General features: G+C 39.7%; 1 protein-coding gene across 1 annotated transcript in view; it reads right to left on the bottom strand.

The window, feature by feature from the left end:
- Positions 1-1,111: 1,111 nt before the first annotated feature.
- plcb1l (phospholipase C beta 1-like) overlaps positions 1,112-27,421 on the bottom strand; it is a 184,979-nt gene continuing 158,669 nt past the window's right edge. Inside the window, exons 21-32 of the mRNA XM_088324426.1 lie at positions 25,790-26,054; positions 25,113-25,217; positions 24,522-24,637; positions 23,152-23,287; positions 22,594-22,647; positions 20,669-20,888; positions 17,271-17,439; positions 15,727-15,803; positions 15,572-15,661; positions 15,419-15,476; positions 13,687-13,773; positions 1,112-6,129 (exon numbers count right to left, since the gene is read on the bottom strand). Of these exons, the coding sequence (XP_088180552.1) occupies positions 5,932-6,129; positions 13,687-13,773; positions 15,419-15,476; positions 15,572-15,661; positions 15,727-15,803; positions 17,271-17,439; positions 20,669-20,888; positions 22,594-22,647; positions 23,152-23,287; positions 24,522-24,637; positions 25,113-25,217; positions 25,790-26,054 (1,575 nt within the window). The 3' untranslated portion in view covers positions 1,112-5,931. The remainder of the gene's footprint in view (positions 6,130-13,686; positions 13,774-15,418; positions 15,477-15,571; positions 15,662-15,726; positions 15,804-17,270; positions 17,440-20,668; positions 20,889-22,593; positions 22,648-23,151; positions 23,288-24,521; positions 24,638-25,112; positions 25,218-25,789; positions 26,055-27,421) is intronic.

The following is a 27,421-nucleotide window of genomic DNA, read 5'->3' as shown; positions in this document are numbered from 1 at the left end:
AACAACAAAAAAATGCATATATATATATATATATATATATATATATGTATGTATGTATGTATAGAGAGAGAGAGAGAGTGTGGGAGATGGAGAGAGAGAATATAATAGATAAGAGGAAAAAAGGAGAGAGAGAAACAATGAAAAGAAAGAGCAAGAAAGAGAAAAAAAGAAAGACAAATAAATAAAGAATAAAACTGAGAAAACAAGAGAGAAAAACCAAAAGAACTAGAAGAGAGAAATAGTGTGTGCACAAGAGAAAGAAGAGGAGAAAGGAAGTGAACAAGAGAAAGTTGGAGAAAGGAAGGAACGATAAGAGAGAAAGAGAAACAAAGAGAGAGAGGGACGGTGAAAGAAAAGAGAGAAGAAAATAAAGAGGAAGAAAGAGAGAGACAGACAGACTAAAAGGGAGACAGAGACAGAAAGAGATAGAAAGAGAATGAGAGAGACGATGAGAAAGAGAAAATGGGAAGAAAATAAGGAAATATCATAAGAGAGAAAGAGAAACAAAGAGGGAGGGAAAGTGAAAGAAAAGAGAGAAAAAATAAACTGAGCAAGAAAGAGGGAGACAGAGAGACAGAGAAAGGGAGTAAAAAGCGAAAGTGTGAAAAAAAGAAGGAATTATCATAAGACAAAGATAAACAAAGAGAGGGTAAGTGAAAGAAAAGAGAGAAGAAAAAAAGAGCTTGAGAGAGAGAGAGGGGGTGAGTGAGTGAGAGAGAGAGAGAGAGAGAGAGAGAGAGAGAGAGAGAGAGAGAGAGAGAAAGTGAGAAGAAAGGAAGGAAAGATCATAAAAGAGAAAGAAAGAGAGAGGGAAAGTGAAAGAAATGAGAGAACAAATAAAGAGAACAAGAAAGAGAGAGGCAGAGAGAGACAGAGAAAAACAGAGAGAGACAGAGAGAGAGAGGCAGAAAGAGAAAGTGGGAAAAAAGAAGGAAAGATCATAAGAGAGAAAGGGAAACAAAGAGAGAAGGAACGTGAAAGAAAAGAGAGAAGAAAACAAAGAGAGCAAGAGAGACAGAGACAGAAAAGACAGAGAGAGTGAGATATATAGATAAAGATATATCTATAAATAATGAAAATAAAAAAAGAAACACAGAAATCCCTCAGAATGTACAATATTAATAACATTTATTTTAATTACAGCCAAAATTCCCTTTACACGACACTGTTATATTTCTGTGTTTATGCCGTATATATTCATATGTGTATATATATATATATATATATATATATATATATATATATATATATATATATATATATACACACACACACACACATATTTACAATTCCACAGTGCATACACGATCAAGAGTGACACTCTAAATCAAAGTAGTCAGTCAGAACGATGCATAAATTAGTAAGTACATTAAATAAAAACATTTTCTTGTTTCTTTTGTGGTCCAAATCGCATACCGCCCTCCCACAAGTGTCAGTGGTGGTAAAAAAAAAAGTATTACATATCACAAAGCTTCTAAATAGTACAGTGGGACGCATTCGGCACATTCAACAACAAAAAACAGATCCAAAAAACACCAAAACAGAAAAGGCACGACTCTTACTCTCCATACTTTCATACAATAATTTGGATTCATTACGCCTTTTTTTAAACATAAGGACATCAGTTAGCTGTTTTTTTTTTACTTTTAGAAAAAAAATATGAAAAGTTATCAAACTCAACATCCGTGAACTCAAAACGTCACTTATATCACAAAAATACCACAAAAACGGAAAATATTGCAGTTCTGCTGGAAAAAATATCGTTTTTTTGTGTGTGAAAAACTCCAAAAAAACACCCTACATGCTTCGACATTCCTCATATATTATTTTTTCAAGTCCTCCCGCTCTCCAATCGAGCGCTACAGTTTTACCGTGACATCTACCATTAGAGTACATGCAAAAACTGTACAGTACAAAAGAAAATTGCACGGGAAAATCGTTAATCAGCGTTAATTAAAAAACAAACTAAATAGTTTACCCGGTTAAATGTCAAAAAAAAGGGGAGGGAGGAAGGATGACACGATGTCAATATTCGAAAGCAAAAAGTGCAAAAATTTCAAGTAAGGTTTTTCCTTCGATAGTTGTAGACAAAAACAGTGGCCGCACCAAAACAGTGTCGACAACATATACACCTACGACAAATACTTATTAGCAGTGTTGGGGGCGTTACGAAAAAAATATGGAGGTAGCTTCGTGTATTTATTATTCCATCCTAGCAAAAGTTGTTTCAATCAAAATATACATTTTCAATCAAAGAATAAAAAGTTTGAACGCAGAAATATAATACAAAAATAAAATACACTTTTTTTTTTTGAATGAAGTGAAAAAAGTTTTGAAGTGGTTTTTTTCCCCATCATTTTTACACAAATTACCCGCAGTGGGCGGGTGCTTCCCGTAAGGGAAACTATGGTTTTAATGTGCCTTTTATACTTTTGTATTTTTATATACTCTTATACTTTTATACTTTTATACTCCTGTACTTTTGTACTTTTCTATCTTTATTTTTATAGTATACTCAGGGCAGCACAGCAGCTGAGTGGTTATGAGTGAGTATTGTGTCTCTGTGTACCCTACGACCTGCTGGCAACCAGTTCAGGGTGTCCCCTGCCCACTACCCGAGGACAGCTGGGATAGGCTCCTGCACCCCTGCGACCCTATTATACTCAATAAGTGTGAGGTTTTATCACTTGGTTTTCAGAGGCAACCAAGGTGAAAAGATGGCTTTGCCTCCCACATTCCCTTATTCTTACAGAGACGCATTTTGTTTACAAAGTTTCGGTTTTGGGAGAGTTTGCCTCCTACATTCCAAGTCTGCTTGAGAGCATGCCTCTCTAATTTACAGAGACGCATTGTGTTATAAAGTTTCACTATCCCTATTGCTTGTTTATTATACTCGCACGCCATCTAGTGATCAACATGCCTCTCGTCTCAATAAACTGGCTAGGAAAGCGAGCTCTGTTGTGGGCAAAGAGCTGGACAGCCTAACAACAGTAGCTGAGAGACGAGCACTGAAAAAGCTGAGGTCAATCATGGACAATCCATCGCATCCACTACACAGCATTATCTCCAGACAGAAGAGCAGTTTCAGCGACAGACTGCTGTCACTGTCTTGTACTACGGACAGACTGAAGAGATCTTTTCTTCCTCATGCCATGAGGCTCTCTAACTCCACCCGGCAGAGTAAAGGCCCACATTAAACCACACCACCTACATTGGATATTACCGAATCTTACTGCAATATGTATTCTGTGTAGCACTATTTAGTTACTCTATATAACACGCTACAGTGGGCATTTGCACGTCACACTGGGTATTTGTATATTGTATTCTTTTGGCTTTATTATTGTACTGTTCTCAGCTCAGGGATGCTGCTGGAAATGTGAATTTCCCTTAGGGGATGAATAAAGTATCTATCTATCTATCTAACATTGTACGCTGCATTCAAATCTGTAATTCCTGTCTAAACCAATCAGATTCGTTTCCTGTTTTCATATAAACCAATCAGATGTGTAGTTTAATTCTTATGTTTTCCAATAAATGAGCCTTCTGAAAGAGGAGGAGCGTGGTTCCTTCTTGGGCCGATCCCGGAAGCACGCGCCTCTGATGGAAGGGCTATCAAAAACCTAAATTTCCGCTTCAGAGTGTGTTCTTTTCTCCTTTCTACTCAGGTTTTAACCTTGAAACTTTCCCATTGGTCGGACATGTTTGAGTGACAAGTGTCGGCACCAACGACGTATTTCCGACAAGATTATCACGGTTGCCACCACGTGCTGGTCGAGTTGTTGTAAGTACATATAACCGTATTAATACGATTGGTGTCATGTTTCTTATCGTACTTTGATATTTTAATTAAACATACAGCTTGCTAACTTAGCTCACGTTGACTCTTTTGTGTGATGGTGATAGATATCTAACGCCTCCATATTGTCGGGCAGGCTTTCAGGGTGAGCTAACGATCATACAGTCGTATCGTATGACTTATGGTTACTAGTGTAACTAGCCATTAATGTCACTGGTGCAAACACTTGTCACTCAAACATGTCCGACCAATGGGGAAGCACCCGCCTACTTCGTTTAAAAAAAAAAAATTGATTGAAAATGTATATTTTGATTGAAACAACATTTGTTTGGAATGAAAAATAAAGACACACATCTACCTTCATAAAAAAAGAGTAAATAGTTACTTCATTAAAAACGTCGTTCAGTTACCCCCCAGAGTACTGACATCCAAGAGGAGTTAGAAATGACTGTATATACTCACATATAAGCCTAGAATCTGTATAAACAGACCCCCTAACACTGCTCTTGAAGTTTCTTACTTTGAGTTTTTCCTTGCCTGCATGTCGGTTGCAGATCAGGGGATGGTGTCATTGTAACCTGTTCAGTACTTTGAGACATTTTGTGATGAAGGGCGTCGCGAAGAACTAGGACTTGAGCTCAGGACCGGCCCCAGCCTTCATGGGGCCCTAAGCAAAATGAGATACGGGGCATTACTTGATCATTTGCATACTTACTAGAACTCATTCCGTGTTCTACTGCAGGGGTGGGTAACTATTTGGAGTCAGGGGCCGCATGTGACATTTTATACTTCTTTTAAATAGATTAAATTCATCAAATTATATATATTATATGTATTATACAGTAATATAAAATATATTAGGTCCCTTTTTTAAGCAGTCGATTTGTTATTTTGTTTTGAAGTATTACTGTAGCTTTTTTACAGTTTTTTTGTGGTATCTCTGAAATCTGATTTTTAATGAAATTCCATAGTTACTGTAGTTTTTTTTACTTATTTTAATCTATATTTTTGCCTGTTTTTCAGAGGGTCTGTATCTAAATTGGTTGAAATAGTTTTGTGAATAGATAATTTATTCAAAGCACTGAAGGGTTAATTTTTTTCAAATTTCTGTTCCTTGTTTTGCAATTTCTGGGATTTTGTGTTGTTGTTGGACGTTATATCTGTTCAGTGTTTAAAAAGCGAAAATTGTGTTGTATTTTACATTTATTTGCGAGATTTGTGAATATTTTAATTTTTTTGTGTGTTTTTCATGGATCCCCTGCAAAACATATGTAATAACAAAACAAATGGTGCAAAATGCTTTATTATTATTGATGATATATGCCCCCCCAAAGAACATCTGAGGAGCCGCTTAGGAGCCAAATGAGTCACCTTTTTTTGGTGAGCTGAGTCAAAAGAGCCGGATTTCTATATAGAGCTGTCCTCTTGGGTGTGTCAGCGTCATTTTCATGCACTTCTTTAAAAAAATGTCTTCATTTATTACGTTATCTACAAAGTCAAACTGCCAAGAAACATGATAATGGTAACAATTTCAAGCATTTTCAAGAACTTCACCCAAAATTCAAGCATTTTCAAAGATTTCAAGCCCCCGGTACGAACCCTGATGTATTCAAGTTAATACTGAAAAGCGAAAAACAGATCTTTCTGATCACTAAACAAATTTCAATAATAATTGAACAAAAAATTTAAGAAAAAAATACAGGGCGTCGAGTTCAGTTAAAGCGCATCATTTCCCATGCATCGTCTCTCTCTGCCCCTGCCTCCTCGATGCTGAAAGTGAGTGGTCTCTAGTGGTAGCTTCTGGGAATTCTCGTAACTTAGATTTACTCTCGTATTTCGGGATTTTTGTCCGAAAGACATCTCGTACCTTGTCGTATGCAGAGGTATGACTGTATTTGATTGTATAGCGTTAAATTCAGCTTATACGCAAGTATATACAGTAGTGAGAATATCTCTATGAGGAGAAACTCAGCGTGCTCTGTGATTAAGCACGTGGCTGGTGGATTGGGGATACGACAACTTTTTTTGTAACGCGTTATTCCCAACACTGCTTATTAGAACGGCGTCCCGTCCCGACCACAGTTTACTCACCGAGACGTGACCTCGGATCGCTTCTCGAAAGGCTCCGCCTCTTAAAGGGGCGTGTCATAAACCCTCTCCAGCGAGGCTTCCTCGCCGTCGTCTTCGGACTGTGACGGTTTGTGATTGGTCCGCTCGGCCACGTGGGCGTCGCTCGGCTTGGATTTGCCGCTGTCCTGGAGAAACTCTTGAATCTCCACCGGGAGTCGGCGGAACTTGTCTTGGTACTCCTGGTCCAGGTCGCTCTGCAGCTAAAGATAAGGTATAAAATGTCAAGTCAAGTCATGGAAAATTCCCTTAAAATCCCAATTCAAGATGTACCCAGAGTAAATTGAATGCTGTTCTTGAACCGTTTGGAAGACGGTTTTGGTTTCTTCTGGAAGGTAAGACTTTTGTCACAAACTGAAATAATCACTGCAAGTGCTACAAACATTGAGTAATCTGAGTTAGAACATACAGAAATATAATTATTTTTTGCAATTAAATGCCTGAGAATTGGCATCATACCTGGAAAACAGGTGAGACAATAGCTTTAAGCCTTACCAGGTACCTTGCCAAATTCAATCACTAAACATTGTATTTTACACATTTTTTTAGGAGTAGGTTTCCTGGAGACGACCAGTTTAGAACACTAAAATATTTGCAAATGAATATTTCATTTTGTTAAGACATTGTGAGAGAGTTGTAAATGTTTGACTTTTCTTTCCAGCAGTAAATCAATGATTGTGCACACTTGCACAGGATAATAGTGCGTAAAATGGAACCTGAGTTTGCATTTGCACGAGTTAATTGTTGGCTCTAATTTGAATACACATAAAAATAATTATCTCCATTTATGTTAGCAATTTCATTGGCTAACCAATGTGTCAATCATCATTTCATTTGGTTACTACTGGCAGTAGCTCAGGAGGTAGAGCGCTCGTCTTGGGATCAAGGGATCCCAGTTCGAATCCCGGCTCGTCCGTGTTACATGTCGAAGTGTCCTTGGGTAAGACACTGAACCCCTAATACCCCCAATAAGCAGGTTAGCGCCTTACATGGCTGCAAGGCCGCTATTGGGAAATGTGGAGCACATTGTAAAGCGCTTTGGGAAGTCATTGACTTGAAAAGTGCTATATGAATGCAGATCATTTCATTTCATTTCATGAAGATGTTCAGAGCTACAAGAGGCAATCTCCATTTTCATCAAACAGGCCCATAAAGGCTAATGCGGGCTGTGGACCATGAAAACAAGCCCTCTATTGGCTGAGAGTGGTGTCAATCAAAAAGTCAAAGGCCATATTGGGAATGATTTTATGAGTCTGTTTATTTTTAAAGGGAGCTTAGAGGGATACGAACATCCGATAAAGCAGAAATGCTTTTAGGCGGATTTTTTCTTTAATCCGTCGGCATTATTATGTGTTTCTGAGTAAATATTTTACATGGTTGGATTCACGGGACGGTCTTAAAAGTAACAACTCCATGTGAGGAGAGGGTAGATTTAACTAATTTGAAAATAGTGAGTTACACCAGCTTTATAGTTTTCGGGTATCTTGTTTCAGACTGATGCTAAAACATCCTCATCCATCAATCCCAACAAACTGTCACCAAGTGGACACTTGATCCTCAAGTCTAGCATCGACACCGTCTTTCTCTGAGGCACTCGAAGCCCCCGCCTCAACTCACCCGCTGATTACACATGACGGCATTGCTTCCATTTCGCGCCAATAATTGCTTTAATGCTGATTTCTTCGTTTAACTACCCGAGCGGCTTCCCCCGGGAAACGTCGTAATTAAAAGAGTCTTCCGGAAGACATTTAAACTGAACCCGTCCAGAACTTTCGAGACACGCCGTTCATTTTTCGACTTTATAGGATTTAGGACAACGAGGAGTTCAACAAAGCCCATTAGGGATTAAACCTTTCTGGAGCGTGATGGAGAATCTCTGCCAAGCATCATTGGGATCTGCTGAAGTGTCGTGGGTGATCACGATGGTTTTGCAGATTTTTTAATGTTTCTAATGAAACACTACCAATAATGGTTTATACTAAGCAAACAACACAGATAAGACGCCTCTCATATTGACCGGCCAGGAGGGCCTTTTAGAGAAAAAGAGACTGAACGACAGGGAAAAAAGAAAACAGGAGAGTGAAAAGTGAGAGAGAGAAATTGATCACCTAAATAGAGAGAGAGATAAAAAGAGAGAGAAAGACAAAAAGAAAAGGCGAGATAAAAATAGAAAAAGAGAGAACTAAAGGTTGAGAGAAAGAGAGAAAAAGAAGTGGAAATTGAGAAAGTGAAAAAGACAGAATGAGAGAAACTAAAAGACATAGAGCTATAAGAGTAAAATAGAGAGCGAGAGGGAGAGGGAGAGAGAGAGAAATTACAATATACCTAAAGAGAAAAAAAGAAGAGGGATAAATGAAGAGAGAAAAAAGAGAAACACAAAGACAAATAAAAAGAGATTAAGAAAGAAAAATAAAATAGAGTACAAAGTAAGGGAGAGAGAGGAAGAAAGTATTTAGAGAGAGAGTAAGAGAGATAAAGGAAGAGAGAGAGAGAGAGAGAAGAGAGATGAAGAAAAAAATAGAGACAAAAATGAGAGAGAAAGAGAGAGAGATAAAAAGGGACATTGAGAGAGAGAAAATGAGAGAAGAGAAAACAGATAAAGATATAAAAAGAAAAATAGAAAGAGAGAGAAACAAAGATTTTGAGACAAATAGAGAAAGACAAACAAAAAACAGACAAAGAGAGAGATGGAGATAAAAAGATTGAGAGAGAGAAAAAGGTAAAAGTGAAGGATACATAGAAAGATAACATTAGGGAAAGAGAGACAAAAAAAGGGAAAGAGACATTTAAAGTCGAGAGAGTTAGAAAGACATGTAGAGAGAAAAATAGAGAAAAGGAGAGTTAGAAGAGAGAGAGAGAAAGGGGAAGAGCATGAGAGAGGGAGAGAGAGAGAGAGAAAGAGAGACAAACAGAGAGAAAGAGACATTTATAATAGGGATTAGACAGGGGGGAGGAGAGAGGGGCGAGGAGAGAAGAGAAAAAATAGAAGTTAGAGCGATTCAAAGAGCACCAGCCCCTCATGGTTGACTCTAAAGCTTCATCGAGCTGTTTTGTGCCGCCACTAATAAGAACCTCCTAAAAATACCGATCTCTGAGTTGCTTTCATGCTCAAGGTCACCTTGAGGGCCTCCTCCGCCTCCTCCGTCCTCATCCTCTTTCGCTCCCTCCCTCTCGTCCTTTCTGGTGAGGCATTCACCGAGTGAACACAGAAGTCAATACCGAAATGTGACGTACCCCCACATGGGGGGAGTGGCATATACCAAGGAAGTGGGCGGGGTTAAGAATATTCTTTAAAATTCAATTTTAGTTTTTTTTCCAGACATATTGATAAACATCAATAAATATCAGAGATCACTATATACTATAGATACTATAAATCGATATATACTATGGATAAATTGGCAGATACTTGAGTAGGTAGGGAGGTATATAGGCTGCTGCCTGCCAATGCAAAGATTCGGCTCATCTCTGAAGAGCGTTATGACAGTTAGAACAAGATGAAGAAGGCGCTGTATCTGAGGAGGCTTCTCCTGCTCCTGGTAACCAAGGAAACTAGTAATATCTATTTCATGTTGGGGAGCAAACCCCTACCCCCCAAAAGAACGCCTGGATAAGGATGGATGCCGCCAGACTGTATTTGCCCAAGACACACCTGTCATGATTACTGATATGCATCACCCGTGCCCGTTCCTTTGGCGCCAACTGCCTCGGGCTCTGATTGGCTCCTTGCCTCTATTTATACCCAATCCTGTCCGTCTCTTTTTGTCAGTCCGTCTGCGAACCTCAGTTTACACTAGGCAAGCCTTTTACTCCCACCTGTTTTTTGCTCCCGGCTTCGACCCGTTTTTGATCCTGACGTCTACTCTCTAATCCTAGCTTACGACTCGTTTCCGACCACGTTTTTGCTCTCCTGTCCCTTCTACTGACCCGTTTTTCCGTTCCCAACACCGCCATCGCTCCCCACAGAAGTCCCACTTCCGCGTTCAGAGCAACCTGATTCCTGCGCCCAGCTATTACCGGATCGTGGGGGCAACCCTTTCCTTTCTTCCGATAAAACTGAGAGAAACGTAACGCAAGTGGGTCCTGTCTCTGTTCTGGTCTTGACAACACCACGGTTAAGGGACAAGTGTAGTCAAGTCAAGTCATGTTTATTTGTGACGCCCTTAATCACAAAGAGTCTCAAAGGGCTGCACAGACCACAGATGATTGCAAACTACAGACTATTATGACACTATCCCCTGATCTAAAACCTACATGAGGACAAGGAAAAACTGAACTGAACTGTGAGTTAATTACTAGGTATGCTTCAGATGGATGCCTGGTAGTTGTAAATGGAATTAGGTTAGTTCTTTCCACACGAGAAAGCAGATTGGAGTTCCGGTTTGATGTAAATTCAAACTGGACAGCCACCAACCTCTCCTTTCAAGGCTTGTCAACAAACTCGGAGGCCCTGCGTACCCCGGGCACTCGTTTCCTAAAATACAGCAAGCGGCGTGACCTTCTTCTGCAACTGCGACTGCCCTCCTTTCCGGGAGCTGTCGAGGGAAACCGAGAAGCTCGGCAATTTAGCCTCGCCCATCTGTCGAGGATACCGGATTCTGACTCTGGGATGATTTCAGTCCATTTCCTCATAAGATACCGGTCCAATTTGAAGAAAACAGCGGCTTCCAAACCAGCTTCCAAAATGTACGGAAAATTATAGAAATTCAAGTAAGGGCTCGTTATCTGAAAGGCTAATACCTAGAATTTGAACAACGCGTACAGGTTTCTGTGTGTCTGCACGTGATGTAAAACTCTGAAACAACTACTGGAATATAAGGCGCATCCCCCCAAATTAGTCTTTGTGATAATTATTTCATGTATATATACAGTGTCTGAAACTCATGGGAAAAAGTTACCAGACAAAGTTGCCTGCCCAGCCATAAAGTTGCCTGCCCCATTTTTCAGAACTTGAAACGCAATAAGACGACTCATCGCAAAAAAACCCCGTTGTTGCAAAGTATTAAGGGTTGATAATTGGAATATACAACAGAACAACAACAAATACGTTTATTATAAATCTACATTCATTGCATGTATATGACATCGCTGTTTTCCATCTGCCATCAGTATGTACCTGGATTTACTCATCTTCATTCATGCACTGTTTGCGTTGCGTCGTCTGCTACAAGCCACGTGAACTCCTCGTTCCACGATGCTTTTAATGTACGTTTACGTTTTGCAGCGTCATAAATTTTGTTAGCTTCTTTTGAACTTTTCTTCTGGGGCTGAGGTTTTGGCTTGATTCCTGGTAAGGATATGTCAGAGTGTGCAGTTTCCTCATACGTGAGAAGATAAGTAGGACATTGTGGTTCAGCCTTTAAGCATATTTATTCCTTAACAGCAAAGAACAACACGGCTCTACTCAATACAACATGGCGATCAACAATTAGTAAAAAAAAAATGGTGCAGCGTAACGACGTCACACAATGGAAAACGTCTTATCGCAATAGCACGAGTAAGAGCGCTATTAAAATGACAAATCTTAACAATTCCTATCCACCTCTCCATTTTTCTCTTGTTTTCTATGCGTCTACTTTGAAAAATAATATGCAAATGCGCGACCTAATAACGCTCGGGAAAGTCCGGAAGAACGAAGTTGTTTGATGAACGAATGAAGATTTCAAAATGGAAATAAAACGTTTTATTAGATTAAAAAAATAATAATAATAAAATAAAATTATTTTTCTTGAAAAAGTTGTCGGCCAGGCGGCGCAGTGGTTAGCGCATGTGCGGCACAGTTCATGTCTTGGGAACCTCCTGCGTGGGTTCAAATCCAGCTCCAGACTTCCTGTGCGTAGTTTGTATGTTCTCCCCGTGCTTGCGTGGGTTTCCTCCGGGCACTCCGGTTTCCTCCCACATTCCAAAAACATGCATTTTAGGTGAATTGGCCGGTGTGAATGAGCGAGCGAATTGTCTGTCCCCGTGTGCCCTGCGATTGACTGGCAACCAGTTCAGGGTGTCCCCTGCCCACTGCCCGATGATTGCTGGGATGGGCTCCAGCACCCCCGCGACCCTACTGAGGATAAGCGGTGTAGCTAATGAGATGAGATGAGAAGTTGTCGGCCACCCGTAAGTTGTACACCCAACGTAAAAGATGCAGGCCCCAGGCATCCGGGGAGACGTTATTTCAGACACTGGTATATAAAGCGCATTACACTGTGAGTCGCACGGATTTACAGTAAAACTACAGTTCGGGCTAGGGTTTACCAATATTACCATAATTGTGCATTGATAAATATATCAGATCAGAATATATCACTGATTGCATCATATTGGATGCAATGGGAATCGAACTTGGTCCGCAGCGCCAGATCCTACCACTAGACTACTCCCTCTTACCATTCAGAGTCAAATCAAGTCACATTTATTTGTCTAGAGCAAATAAGCCCAGCACAAAATTGAGTTCCACCTTCTTTGTTTGAAATACCTCACTTTGGAATGGATGGAACGACGGCGTCCCCTTTTGAATGTAATTAAAACATCCATGGATAAAATAATGTTCTCACCGTACGAAATGATGCCGATTGGAGGGAAATTCTGAAGCACACAACATCATGCTAATACCTCACTTCTTTGGGTTTCTAACAATATTAGCAACTTCAAACACCGTCATCCGATCCTGGTAGCATCAGATATCTGAGACCACGCCCAAGGAGGCATGATCTGGTCAAGCGTCACTTGTCCCCCCCCCTTTTTTTCCATCATCAATTCTCTGTGTTAATAAAATATGTGTTCTATTTCAATAGGCATTGTTCATTGAATGAATTTTCTTGGGATTAGTAATTCATATCAGAACACATAGAACTTAAAGTAATAATAAAGTACTTGTCACGGTTGCCATGGCGCCCAATTGGCCCTGCCCGTGTGGCGCCAGCTGCGGCTCGTTGACAGATTGGCTTTCTGTCTATCTTAAGCTCAGCGCTCTCATGCTTCCTTTGTCAGCCCGTCAACAAACTTCTGCCCCGCAAGACGTGGGTTTCGACTGTGTCCTGTTCCTGTTGGTATTTCCTGTCCGGTATTTTTCCCGTTTATTTTGTCCAGTTTAATTTCAGTTTCCAGTTTCGTTTCTGTCTATTTTGTCCCGTTTATTATTCTCTCCAGTTTTCGTTCCCGTCTAGTTTGTCCTGTTTATTTCTGATATCCTGTTTCATTATCTATCCTGTCTGTCCCTTCCTGTCTGGTATCGACCCCATTTGTCCGATATCAACTCGGGCAATTGGTATCGATCTCGTCAGCCTCTTGCTTCCTATCATTTCACGCCAGACCGCTGCCTAACGCGCATGACTCCCCATTTCCCATAAAATAAAAGGCTTGTGAGAGTAACGTCACGCATTTGGGTCCTGATCCTGTTCTGATTCATGACAAAAATATCTAGAAATAACTAATACGAATATCATTTAAAATGCTTACCTAATGAAAGTTCGGTTTTACAGTTGTTGCAAAGGGATGTACGGACAACGGATTATTATTACACCATGAATTAGAACAAGTCTGCTTAAAAATGATGCCAACACTGCTAAGACTCAATTCAAAAAAGGGGTGAAAAATACAGCTGCAATTAAGTAAAATATCTATATCCTTTGCACGACTTACAGTGTTGAAGCCGAAATATTATATTTGTAGTTCAGTATTTGTTTTAGTGAGAGGTGCACTGTTGCCGCGGGCGACCCCTTGGTTAGCCTAAAAAACATCATCCCCCTCCCGCGTGATGTATTTACCTTTGGCCTTTCGTCCAAAATCTGCTGTCGAATGTCCTTGTGTTTCTCCTGCAGTCGCTCGTGACGTTTACTCTGCGCGTCCTCCAACTGCAAACGACAACAATATGAAAAAAGAAAGAAGAGTATTTCATAATAAAATGTAAAATGTTTTATTTTTAAAAGGAAATTTGAAAAGATAGAATTACTCATCAATGTTGAAAACAGAATTATATGTATGTAAAAAGATGACTTGACAGTAGGATTGAATGAATGAAACGGAAAATGGACTATAAATAAATATCTATCGAATTTATATCAACTCATTTTAGAAATATGTTAAATAAATTCAAACATTTAATTACATCAAGAAATAATGTCATTACAATAGAAGTCCCAAACGGAGTTAAATACACGTAGAAAAAAATAAATAAATATATTTCACAAATAAATAAATTAAAAAATAATAAGTAAAGATACATTTAAAAAATGCAAAAATGAAACATAGATATGATAAATGACACTAGAAATAAAAAAAATAGATATAACTTATGAATAGTTAAAAATACATAATTAAAAATACAAACCAAAAAAGTTAGACATGATTAAAAATATAACTAGAAATAAGAAATATATAGATAAGAAATAAATATAAATGAATAGATGTATAGTGTATTGTCTTACAGCCATTTGAGACTTTTTGTGATTAACGGCTTTACAAATAAAAATGATTCGATAATTATAGAGACGTATAGATGTGTGTGTGAGAGACAGGGTAAATTAGAGGGAAATAGAGAGATAAAGCGAGAAATATAGAGAGGACGAGAGAAATACAGAGCCAAAGAGAGAAAGTGAGGAAATAAGAAATACAAAGAGGAAGAGCGAAACACAGAGCGAAAGAGGGAACGAGAGAGAGGAAGAGAGAAATACAGAGATGAAGAGAGGAAGAGAAAGAGGAAGAGATAAATAGAGGGAGAGAGAGAGAAATAGAGAGAGGAAGAGAAAGAGGAAGAGATAAACATAGGGAGAGAAAAAGAGAAATAGAGAGAGGAAGAGAAAAAGGAAAAGAGAAATACAGAGAGAAAGACAGAACAGAGGAGAGAAATAGAGAGCAGAAGAGGGAAATACAGAGATGAAGCGAGAGACAGAGAAAGAGAAATAGAGAGGGAGAAACACGGAGATGGAGAGAGAGAGAGAAATACGGAGATGAAGAGAGAAATAGAGAAAGAGAAAGAGGAAGAGAGGAATACAGAGAGAAAGAGAGAACAGAGGAAACAAATAGAGAGCAGAAGAGGGAAATACAGAGATGAAGAGAGAGACAGAGAGAGAAATACAGAGATGAAGAGAGAGAGAGAGAAATAACGAAATAGAGAGAGAAAGATAGATGGATAGAGATGAAGAGAGAAATAGAGAATGAGAAAGATAAAGAGGAAGGGGGTAATACAGAGAGAAAGAGCAGAGGAAAGAAATATAGAGCAAAAGAGGGAAGTACAGAGATGAAGAGAGAGACAGAGAGACAGAGAGGGAGAGAAAGAGAGAGAGAGAGAGAGAGAAAGACAGATACTGTGTGGATAGACAGATAGATAGATAGATAGATAGATAGATAGATAGATAGATAGATAGATAGATAGATACTTTATTCATCCCCGAAGGGAAATAGATAGATAGATAGATAGATAGAATTAAAGATAAGCCTATCAATGAGATATGTTTTGAAGGTTGGAATATTTATAATAATTAAATATATTTTTCGTACCCGTTTGATGAACTGCACCACCTCGTTGACAAACGACCTGTTGATCTCCAACTTCTCCCTGCAAGAAAGGACGACGAAGGTCACCAAACCAGGAGGTTGTTTTTATCTCAACGCTGCCATCTTGTGGCTGCATTGCAAAATTGCAACACTCACTCCTCCGTGACATTCTTGTCTTTAGACTTGACTTCATTGATCTTCTCCTGACGTTTTTTGTCCATTTTCTTCTTCAGTTCCTTCTTCTCCCTGTGGGACGAGATGGGGTGGTCGAGAGGTTTCGTGGTGAGAGGAAATCCGAATGAGGTTCTCACTTTTCGCAGACGTCTCGAAGTTTTTTCAGCTGGACGCTTTGACATTCTTCCGCTAGGACGCTCAGCTTCTCCACGAGCTGGAACAGAGGAAGAGGGTGCATTAGTATGGGTCATGGGTTATATATGGACACAATTTTGCACTATTCACGTTACATGTGCACATGTACAACGGCAGCTCACATCATCATGAGCAATGACCTGTAGCATCTAAATCCATATGAGAAAAGTTAGCAATACACTTGACATATGAATTTTGACACTAAGGGAACCCCATTATAAACTTCACACGTGCATATATACAACGGCAGCTGACTTCTATATAAGTAACGCCACTTGCCATATACACACAGCAGGTTGCATCACATGCGCAGATGACATTGTCATTTGGGTAAATAGACAGAATTTTGGCACAAATGAAACCCAGTAATACATGTAACACGTGTACATATAAAACTGCAGTTGACATAAACATGGACAATGACACATAACTGGTGCACACGCACAACAAAAGTTGGCAACTATACTTGACATATGCACATCGGCAGAATTTTGCCACAAATAAGACATCATTTTTTTTCCAGACAGAATTTTGGCGCTAATGAAACCTCGTGCTATGCGTTACATGAGCATATATACAACGACAGCTGACTTCGATATGAGCAATGACAATTGCTATATGAACACAGCAAGTTGCATGACATGCGCAGATGACATGTCATTGGGGTACATACACCAGATTTTGGCACAATTGAAACCCAGTAGTACACATTGCACGTGTACAGTTCATATACAACTGCAGCTGACATCAACATAAGCAACAACACATAACATGTGCACAGGCACAACTAAAGTTAGCAATTGTCCCTGACACATGCACAAGGGCAGAATTATACCACTAATAGAACATGATTTTTTTTCCAAGACAGAATTTTGCAGTGAATGGAACCGCATAGTATGCGTTACGCGTGCATATATACAACAGCAGCTTACTTCGATATAAGCAACGTCACTTGCCATATACACACAGCAATTTGCATCACATGCGCAGATGACATGTCATTAGGGTACCTAAACCGAATTTTTGCACAAATGCAACCCTATATTACATGTTACACGTGTACATATACAACTGCAGTTGACATTAACATGAACAATGACACATAACTGGTGCACACGCACAACAAAAGTTGGCAACTATACTTGACATATGCACATCGGCAGAATTTTGCCACAAATAGGACATCATTTTTCTTTTAAGACATAATTTTGGCGCTAATGAAAACGCATAGTATGATTTGCATTAGCATATATACAACGGCAGCTGACTTCGATATAAGCAACGTCACTTGCCCTATACACACAGCAAGTTGCATCGCATGGGCAGATGACATGTCATTGGGTACATAGACAGAATTTTGGCGCTGATGGAATCTCGTAGTACGTGTTACGTGAGCATATATATACAACGGCAGCTGACATCGACATGAGCAAGGACACACCTAGTCACGTCAGGAAGATTCTGGACACTTAAAAAAGAAACTCACCTGCTTAATGTGTTCTCTCTTCTGGTATTTCTCGCTGTAGTACTGCTCCTGCCGCAGCGTCAGGAGTTGCTGCTGTTGCTGTTCCTTCAGTTCGGAGAGACGCTGGGCCCATTCCTGGTCCAGTTCGCAAAGTTCCCGGTCCAAGGCGGACAGTGACTGTTCCGAACGACTGCAAAACAGTCAACCAAATCGTCAAACAACCGGAATGAACTACTTCCGGTGTGTGTCAATGAGGCTTTAAACCAAAATGGCCGACTTTTTATGTGTTTAATGGTAAGAACTGATTTTAACGTACTGCTTCTATGAATATTACATTTCATGTCAATCTTCAAGGCAAGTGGTCGGGGCTGTATTTTAAAACCACATTGGGGGGGTTTGGTGTTGTATAGGTGGATTAGACAGACTGGAGAAACCTGCGAGCTGTTCATTACCCATAGCTGACTCTGATCAGGAAAAGGGTATTAGGGACTGTGCTAAAAGCAGAAGCTGTCAGATTTTTGCTTGCCTTTTAAGTAAGTTCTTTTCGAACCATGTTTTGTGCTTATCCTTTTCTCCCTTCCTCCCATGTGTGGAGCGTTTTTACCTTTGCCCCTAAAAAACTCTTGTCACTTATCTCGTGGGTCAGGTTTTTGTTGATGCGGACCCAATGGAAAACAGCTAAAACCATTTTGGCCAACTTTTGATGTGTTCAATGGAAAGCTTTATTGAGCCTCATTTTTACGGTTTTCTGTATATGTATATTACATTACGTCTCAATCGAGAAAAACAGGTGGGCAAGGCTATATTTTTTAAGCAGTTTTTGGGTAGTTCACTTCCCAAAGGGCCCAATTTCGTTTAGTTAGACCAATTTAATTTAGAATGTTTGTGTCCAGCCTTTGTTAATATGGCTATCACATTAGGTATCAATCACTAGAATAGGTGTGTCAGGATCTGGCACACCACCGTCCTCAAGAAACTGACATTTAAGGACTGTGCTCACAGCAGAGGCTGTTGGGTAGTTGTCCGTCACTTCCCTTCGCGGTTTGTTTTTGTTTCTGGTTTGGACATTGTCAAGTCAGGTCACATTTATTTGTGACGCCATTAGTCACAAAATGTCTCAAAGGACTGCACAGGCCACAATGACACCATCCCCTGATCTGACACCAACATGCAGGCAAGGAAAAACGCAAAACCTCAACATGAGGGAAAACAAGAAACCTTGAGAAGGGGTCTCATAAGTGGTTATCGCCCTTCCAGGATGAGCAGGGTGCAGTAGATTTGGCATTGGGTAAAAATATACAAAACATAGTGAACATCTTCATAAAAACATAGGTAATATGTAAAACTCCACGACAGCAACATTGTCAGGATTTGTTAAAATAAGGACTTTTTGTTTTTTTGTTTGTGATCACTTGGTTATTACCTTTTTCCTGATTTTGTTATCAAATACCATCCTTTTTTTATGGAACCCTGCCTTTGTTCCTGCTACCCTGCATTTGGGTCTACTCCCAAATTGTAACAAAATTGGCTGGACAATATTTTTTGAACAATAAAACACTGTTCTGCAGCTTAATTTAGCCGCTAATACAATATTCCTTCAAATTTGGCGTTTGATCTGTTTAATCCAGAAGAAACTATATACAACTGGGATGTTTTTATGCCCCAAAGCACTGTGGGACTTGTAGTACAGATACAAATAATACACACTCCGGCTTACCCAATAAAGAAGCCTTTTGTGTAGTTTTTTATCTCCTTTACATTTCTGTTTTATTTTCTGCCCCCACAACAATAACGGCACAGTTGTATCTATGAATATATAAGATCACAATTAAAGCAAAATAATATATAAGGTCCCTATTTTAAGCAATTCATTTGATATATAGTTTTGTATGACTGTATTTTTAAGGAATTTTTATTCCGCAGTTGGATTCTTGTCGTAGTTTTTTGGTAGTAATATTGTTATTATTGTTTTATTTTTGTAGTATTTCTGCAATATTTTTGTTGTATTTCAACAACATATTTTTTGTACATCCATAGTATTTTTGTAGTATTACTGTAGTATTATTTTTAAATATTTTGTACTATTTCTGTTGTATTTACGTAGTGTAATTTTTTTTGTATATGTGAAATATTTTTGTAGTATTTCAGTAGTATTACAATAGTTTTATGATTGTAATATATATTTTTAGGAGTATTGTAGTATTATTTTTTTACTAGTTTATGTACTATTTCTGTTGTATTTCCATAGTAGAATCTTTGTTGTATATCTGTAGTATTATAGTAGTATTACAATAGTTTTAGGATTTCAATACTTTTGTAGTAGCAGTGTAATATTGTTTTAGTATTTATGTACTATTTCTATTATATTTCCATAATAAAATTGTGCTTGTATATCTATAGTATTTTGTAATATTACAATAGTATTACAAAAGTTTTATGATTTTAGTATTCTTATAGCATTATTGTGGTATTATTTTTCGAGTATTTTTGTACTATTTCTGTTTTGTACTATTTTTGTTGCATATCTGTAGTATTCTGTAGCATTTCTTAGTACAGTAGTAATGCAGTTGTATTTTTGTAGTATTTTTGTCGTATCCCCACAGTAGAATTTTAGTGGTATTGCTGTAGTTGTATGTTTACAGTAGGTCTGTTGTAATAGTTCTGTAATAATATTTCTGAAGTAAAATTTCTCTCGTAGTTTTTTTGTATTATGTGGTGGTATTATTGTAGTATTTCTGTAGAAGTAGGTTTTATGCATTTCCAAAGCAGGATTTTCAAAGAATGTTTTAGTATTTCCATAGTAATATTTTTGTCATATTACTTGTCATATTATTCATAGTGTTTCAGAGGTAATATTTCTGTGGAAGTATTTTGTATCGTAGTATTACTATAGTAGTATTTCTGTAGTATTTCTATAGTACTTTTTCTGTTCAGAATGAAAGCAAAACATATATGAAGCCCTGGTTTTTAAGCACTGTATTTGATATTTAGTTTTGAAGTATTTTTGTTGTATTTCTGTAGAAGTATATTTTGTTGGAGACACACAAATTTACAAAAGGAAAAAGATAGAAACAAAAAAAGTGAAACGCTCTAGGAGGCCCCCTAGTGGTTGCAGGGCCGTAGCTCGCTTATGCCTTTGGGCCTGCTAAGGCTACTGGTAAGTGTCTACCCTGCTTGCTATGTGTAAGGGGATATCCGATTATCCGATTGTCAGTAGTCACGTAAACCTCTCACTCGGATTGCTCCAATCATCGGCCAGGAAAAAGAATACAGCTTTCTGATTGGTTCGTGCGTACAGGTGCTTGTAGAGTGTCGCTGTTATTCCGTGGAATTTATGAACAGAGAAAATCCGAATGAGGAAATGGTTTAGGTATACCATATCACACCGCAAGGATGAAAAGAGGAAGAGCGCCACCTACCTTTTCTTACCGTCTCGTTTGTGGCTCTTGTGCAGTGCGTTTCTGCGGCGCTGCTGCTGGTTCTGCAATTCGCCGCTTTGGGTGGCGTGTTCCTTGATGAGCTCGGCCGTTTTGCGGTGGTGCTTGCGCACCAACTCCTTCATTTCTTTGTACTGTTTGCGCTGCTCGCGAACAAAACCTTTCAGTTGCTTCAGCTCTTCTAGCGTCAGAGCTTCCACTTCTGAAAGGCATGTAGAAAAAAAATAGATATTTTGGGTGGGTACTGTACCTATCTATCTGTACATCTATACATCTATCTATCTGTACATCTATCAGTACATCTATCTCTCTCTCTCTGTCTGTATATCTGCTCATCTATCTCTCTCTCTCTGTCTGTACATCTGCTCATCTATCTATCTATCTGTCTGTCTGTCTGTCTGTCTGTCTGTCTGTCTGTCTGTACATCTGTCTGTACATCTATCTATCTATCTATCTGTACATCTATCTATCCGTCTATCTGTACATCTATCTCTCTCTCTCTCTGGCTGTACATCTGCCCATCTATCTATCTGTACATCTATCTGTACATGTATCTATTTGTAAATCTCTCTCTCTCTCTCTCTCTCTCTCTCTCTCTCTCATCTCTCTCTCTCTCTCTCTCTCTCTCTCTCTCTCTCTCTCTCTCTCTCTCTCTCTCTCTCTCTCTCTCTCTCTCTCTCTCTCTCTCTCTCTCTCTCTCTCTCTCTGTCCATCTGTCCATCTATTGATCTATCTGTACATCTATCTATCTGTACATCTGTACATTTATCTGTACATCTATCCATCTATCTCTCTCTCTCTCTGGCTGTACATCTGCCCATCTATCTATCTGTATATCTATCTGTTCATCTATCTATCTGTACATGTATCTATTTGAAAATCTCTCTCTGTCTCTCTGTCCATCTATTGATCTATCTGTACATCCATCTATCTATCTGTACATCTCTCACTCGCTCTCTCTGTACATCTGTCATCTATCTGTACTTCTGTACATCCTTCCATCGCTGTATCTGTATATCGGTCTATCCATCCATCTATATGTCCATCTGTACATCTATCCATCTATCTGTAGATCCGTCCATCTATCTGTACATCCGTTCATCCGTCCATCTATCTGTCCTACTGTCCATCTATCCATCCATCTGTCTGTACATCCCTCCATCTTTCCATCCTTCAGTCCATCTATCTGTCCATCTATCTCTGTCTCTCTCTGTCGCTCTCTCTATCGATCTACCCATGTCATATCCCTTGAGAAGGGTGACTGACAGCAAGACAAACACATACACACACAAAAAAAGGGAAAAAGTGGCAAAAAAACACACACAAAAATGTTTGGACCATGGCCAACCCAAATTCCCAAACAAGTTTAGCTCCTCGACACCCAAGTCAGTCATGCTTTCGTCCCTCCAGATGAAACAGGACACAAGAAAGCGCCGTGTGACTCGGGTTCAGGGTGACACAACACACTATTCTGTTCAACAGCAGGGCCCGGCAGCTTTCACTGGTTTACCCCTGCCGCATCATACAAGTGCCCTTCCCATCCCTTAGAACACCTCTAAAAACCCCTCTATCCTTTTACAACACCTCTCCACTCCTTCCTAGCACCAACAAGAGCTCTAGCTTCCACTATATTTAGACCTCTTTCCTCTAGTGCACTCATAACACCATCCATCCACGTCAATGGCGGCCTTCCTCTTGGTCTCCTTCCTTTTACTCCTACTCTGTAGATCCTCTTCAACATTCGCTCCTCATCCATCCACTCCATGTGTCCAAACCAACAGAGTACTCTCTCATTCACACACTTGCTCCGTTCCGCTACTACTCCAGTTCTGTCTCTCACAATTTCATTTCTCAATCCATCCAATCTGGTCACGGTATACAATGGCTAAAAAGGTTGTGCCTCCTACCAGTGAGGACGCTCTGGATGATGTCTTCGGTCTTTGCAGCAGGTTTCAAAGATCCTACGAAGAAGAATGAATGTCTTGAAACCCCAAAACTGTTGTAAATATTTTTTTTGTTTGTGAAAAGATAAGCAGATCCTTCGACGGTTTTATTTGCAGAATATTCTGGGCACAGATGAGTAACAGACAATGGCTGTGAACAGTTCATGAGTGAAAAGACTAAAATGCCTTACCATGATTCTTACAATAGAGGGGTGGTCTATAAGCTTAAACAGGACTTAAAAAATAGTGAATTATATAGCACCCCCTAATGGTTAGAAAAAACCCTACTCATTAAAATAAACAATATTGATTTCAAAAATAAGCAAAAATACATGAATTGTCATAAAAAGATGCATTTTAAAAAAACTTGTGGAATTTGTGTTTATTTTTCATAACATTACCTTCAAAATAAAGGCTGGGAAAATTAGCCGAATCTTTAAAGTTTTTATTAACAAAAATCTGGGCACAAGTAAAAACACACAACTAAAGATACCTGATAAAGTGGAAGACGGGATTACATACCAGCAGATGGAGGCTGGTGCGTGACCAATGATGGCGGTTTGGCTGCGACAGGGGTGTGGCTGAGTCCATTTTCCGCCAGGACCCCCACCCTGGGGTCGGTTTTGCATTCAGAAGGGGGGTCGCTGCCGGCTTCCGCCTATCCGTCAAAAGAGAATCTGTTACGGCATCAGCTAAAAAGCACCCTCTGGTGGAAGAACCCATCATTGCAGCTACCGTTAGCATGAAACGTGCAGATTTGTGAATTGTGTCCTTGATGAGTGACATTCAGTGCTTTTTTTGTTTATTTTACATGAAGACTGTGAAAAGTCAAGTTAGATATTGTAGCCCCGGAAGTTATCTTTTATTCTACCAGAATATAATTCTGAAATCATACAAAAATAATTGTAAGATATTACAAAACAATATATAAACCATCATTGAAACCAAATATTTTAATCAATTTCAGTCAAATAAAAATAAATACTTAAATCTGAGCAAAAAGTCTTTTATTTTGAAATTTACTGTAAAAGGTACTTTGCTTCCCTCCAAAATGATTCTTTTATTGTAGTCAAACAAATTGTCAAATCATAAAGGAAATGACTTAAGATCAGATTTATTATAAAAATAAAATGATTAAATAGTTTGGAGTCAAATGCATAGAATGTTAAAATAAATAAACGATATATTCAAATTAGAACAGAATTAACTGCAGTTAAGACTTTTATTTTGAAAAACAGTGCTGTAAGCAAGCATACTGGAAAAGTTTGAGAGAAGGTATGTCCAAAGTCCGGCCCGGGGACCAGTGACAGCCCGTGATCAAGTTTTTACTGGCCCGCAGCATTTGTCATAAAATTAATAATACTTGGCCTGCCATCATAATATAAATTTGTACAAAAAGAAAAAAAAAACCCACCATTTTACTAGATGATGGCAGTCGCCCTACGGCCTTTTTGCCCTTGGATTTCTGAGAGAATTTTAGCCCACCCCATTTCCGACATTTAAACTGTAAATTCAAAAAGGAAAGTTGACTGTGAGGGCTGCCACTTCCCGGACAAAAGGAAATTGGAGTATTTGTTCACCAATTGTTTCTTGCTAATGTCCAAGAGACTCTCAAAGAATATGATATCAGAAAGTACTGCAAGACAAAACATGCCCTCTGCAAAAAACAACTAGAAACGAACGCTGTCAAAAGGTTAAGCGTCTGGAAGCTGTTTTAATGGCACAGTGGCGCTTTTTCATGAGACCCTGCGTGTCAAATGATGGTTCAAAAGTTTGAACACATGATGGAAACGCAATATATCTGTTTGTTTATTTTGAAAATCAGTCCTGATTCCTACTCTCAAACAGCACAAAGTTGAACATGCATCTCAAGAATTTGACAAGTGCCTTACTTCCTTGTCGGCTTCTTCGTCTCCGCCCTCCTCTAGGGTGAGCGCTGCAAGTTGATTGGCTCTCTGCTCCATTAGGTTGACGTAGCGAATCGGATTGGACAGAGCCTCGATGACGTCTGACGTACACGACGGATGATTAAACGATGAAGACGTTTAGAAAAGTTAGAAGAGGGGTCTCAAAATTGCGGCCCGTGGGCCATCTGCGGCCCTCAAGATGATAGTTTGGGGCCCTCACCATAATATGAAAGCTTAATGTTTGTGCGGCCTGTGCGAGTTTGATATGGATGCTAACTCTGTGCTAATAAGTTCGAGAGTGCTCAAAATGTACACGCTCATGTTTGAGATCGATGTATGTCTGCCCTGCAATATGATTGGCTAGCTACTTCCTGGTTTAATAAACCAGACGCGTGGATGAAAATAGTCCCTACTGTGAACTGAAGCTTAAAGGACATTGGATGCATCTTACATGTAACTTTCAGTGAGTTCCTGCCTTTCAAAACCCGGCCCAACCTCACGAAGACCCTAGTTCTGTCGGCCCCTGTGTACATTGATTTTGAGACCCCTGAGTTAGAAGGACAGGTTGACGCCTACCGGCGAAAGTGTCAGGGACGTAGTCTTTGACTTCCACGTACACAAAAAGAGCAGGAAGTGTCAGAGTCTGGTTCTTCTCATTCCGAAGGTTGATGTAATGATAACCTGTAGAGAGAACCCACAAAGAGACTTGAAACCCTACTCTGAACAAAATACAACAGGAAACACGCTATTTTTCTACTGCCTCATATGGTGGTGCGGCCGGGTGGGGGGGTTTGTAGAGGTTTATTGTTCTATATTCTTTATCAACTATCCATTTTTCGTTATCGGTCAAATCATAATACACTACAAAGCCAAGAGGCTGAGACACTTGCTCCCAGCCAAGAGGCTGAGTCAAGGTCCTAGCCACAGGGCCAGGCAGCGATCAGCGCGAATGCACCGTTCCCGGAGGTACTGCAATACCGGGTCAATGCGTGGAGTAGACAGAGCAAGCTGGGCCTGTACTGCGACCTTGAGCTTAGCACGTGGGCCACATGATTTGTGGTGGAGCACAAGCAACACCTAGAGGCAAATTCAGTAACTGATTGGGATAAAGAATTTCTCACCGAAAGATTCTTAAAATGAAAGCTGAAAAAAATCCCTACAAAACCCTCAAACTAACTTCAAAATGCGGTTCCCGGTTTCAAACTCAGCTTCAACTCTGTAAAAATCCCAATTCAACCCCGATTTCGACCTACCTGGCCGTATCGCCGAAACGGGTATGATGCGGTGGCCAATGAATTTGCCGCCTTCTTCAAAAACGGCGATCCGGAGGGAGGCCAGCGTGGGCAGGACCACTTTCTTGAAGACGATCGGTTCCTCGTCCCAAACGGGGTTGATGGCGTTTCCCTGCGACGTTTTGGTCTTGAAGGCTTTGCGCTTGGTATCGACCGGCAGGCCGAACATGTCCATCTCCACGTACGTGCCCACTTTTTTGTCTGACAGGAACTGGCCCGAGATAATCTGGAACCCAGGACACTTTTATAGAATCGTTCAAGTAGATAGATAGATAGAGATAGATAGATAGATACTTCATTCATCCCCATAGGGAAATTCACACTTCCAGCAGTACCCTTGTGTTGAAAAATAAAATAAAAGATATAGAATACAAAAATACCCAATATAACGTGTTGATACAGAGTATTTAAATAGTGCTTCCGAAAATACACACTGTAATAAGAATAGGGTAATATGCAAATGTGGGGGTGGGGTTTAATGTGGACTTTTACTGCCCCAGGCGGAGTTAAAGAGCCTCATGGCATGAGGAAGAAAATATCTCCTAAGTCTGTCCATGGAACAATACTGTGACAGCAGTACAGAGGACGAATCCTGCCGTATGAAGAAATAAATGTATACATCCATGAATACCTATAAATATATGTTATTTAACAAGTGAACACATGAATAAATCATGTAATAACTAAACGTATGGCATAAATGCAATTAATTCATATGGTTATGCATATTTATATTTCATCTCATCTCATTAGCTGCACCGCTTATCCTCAGTAGGGTCGCGGGGGTGCTGGAGTCCAACCCAGCAATCATCGGGCAGTGGGCAGGGGACACCCTGACTGGTTGCCAGCCATTCGCAGGGCAAACTGGGACAGACAGCTCGCTCGCTCGCTCATTCACACCTAGGGACAATTCGGACCGGCCAATTCACCTGAAATGCATGTTTTTGGAACGTGGGAGGAAACCGGAGTGCCCGGAGGAAACCCACACAAGCACGGGGAGAACATACAAACTCCGCACCGGAAGTCTGGAGCTGGATTTGAACCCACGCAGGAGGTTCCCATGACTTGAACTGTGCCACACATGCGCTAACCACTGCGCCGCCGTGCTGCCTATTTATATTTCTTTTGTATATTATTTCTTTTAGTATTTATTTTGTCATGTATTTTGTTGTGTGTTTTATCGTGTATTTTGTTATGTTTTGGGGCCTTTTTTGGCCTTTTCTTGTGAGTATTTATTTTGTAATACATTTTTTAAATCATTTTGCCATTTGTTTATTTATGTATTTTATCTGATCATGTATTTTGGGGTTTTATTGATTTCTGTATTTATTTTTGTCGGCAGCCTATGAGACATGTGCCAGCAGTGGCACGCAAAGGGTTAACCAGTGGCACGCGAGCGCACGGAAAATTTAAATATTATTTTTTAAAAATGCGCATTTTTACCTGAAATTTAGACATTTATACAAATAAACATGTCTTGACTTGACATTTTCAGTTGCGCACCGTGTTGTTCAGAGGCTTTACGGTAGTGCCCCTCCTCTTCTGCTCCATGTGCGAGTGAGTGTCTGCACCGAGACTTGCAGAAGAGGACAA

The sequence above is a fragment of the Urocampus carinirostris genome, chromosome 20, assembly GCF_059441175.1.
Source record: "Urocampus carinirostris isolate Australia breed hairy pipefish chromosome 20, RoL_Ucar_1.0, whole genome shotgun sequence".
Taxonomy (NCBI): Eukaryota; Metazoa; Chordata; class Actinopteri; order Syngnathiformes; family Syngnathidae; genus Urocampus; species Urocampus carinirostris.
The sequence above is the reverse complement of the archived record's forward strand: the minus strand, read 5'-3'. Positions and strand labels throughout refer to the sequence as shown.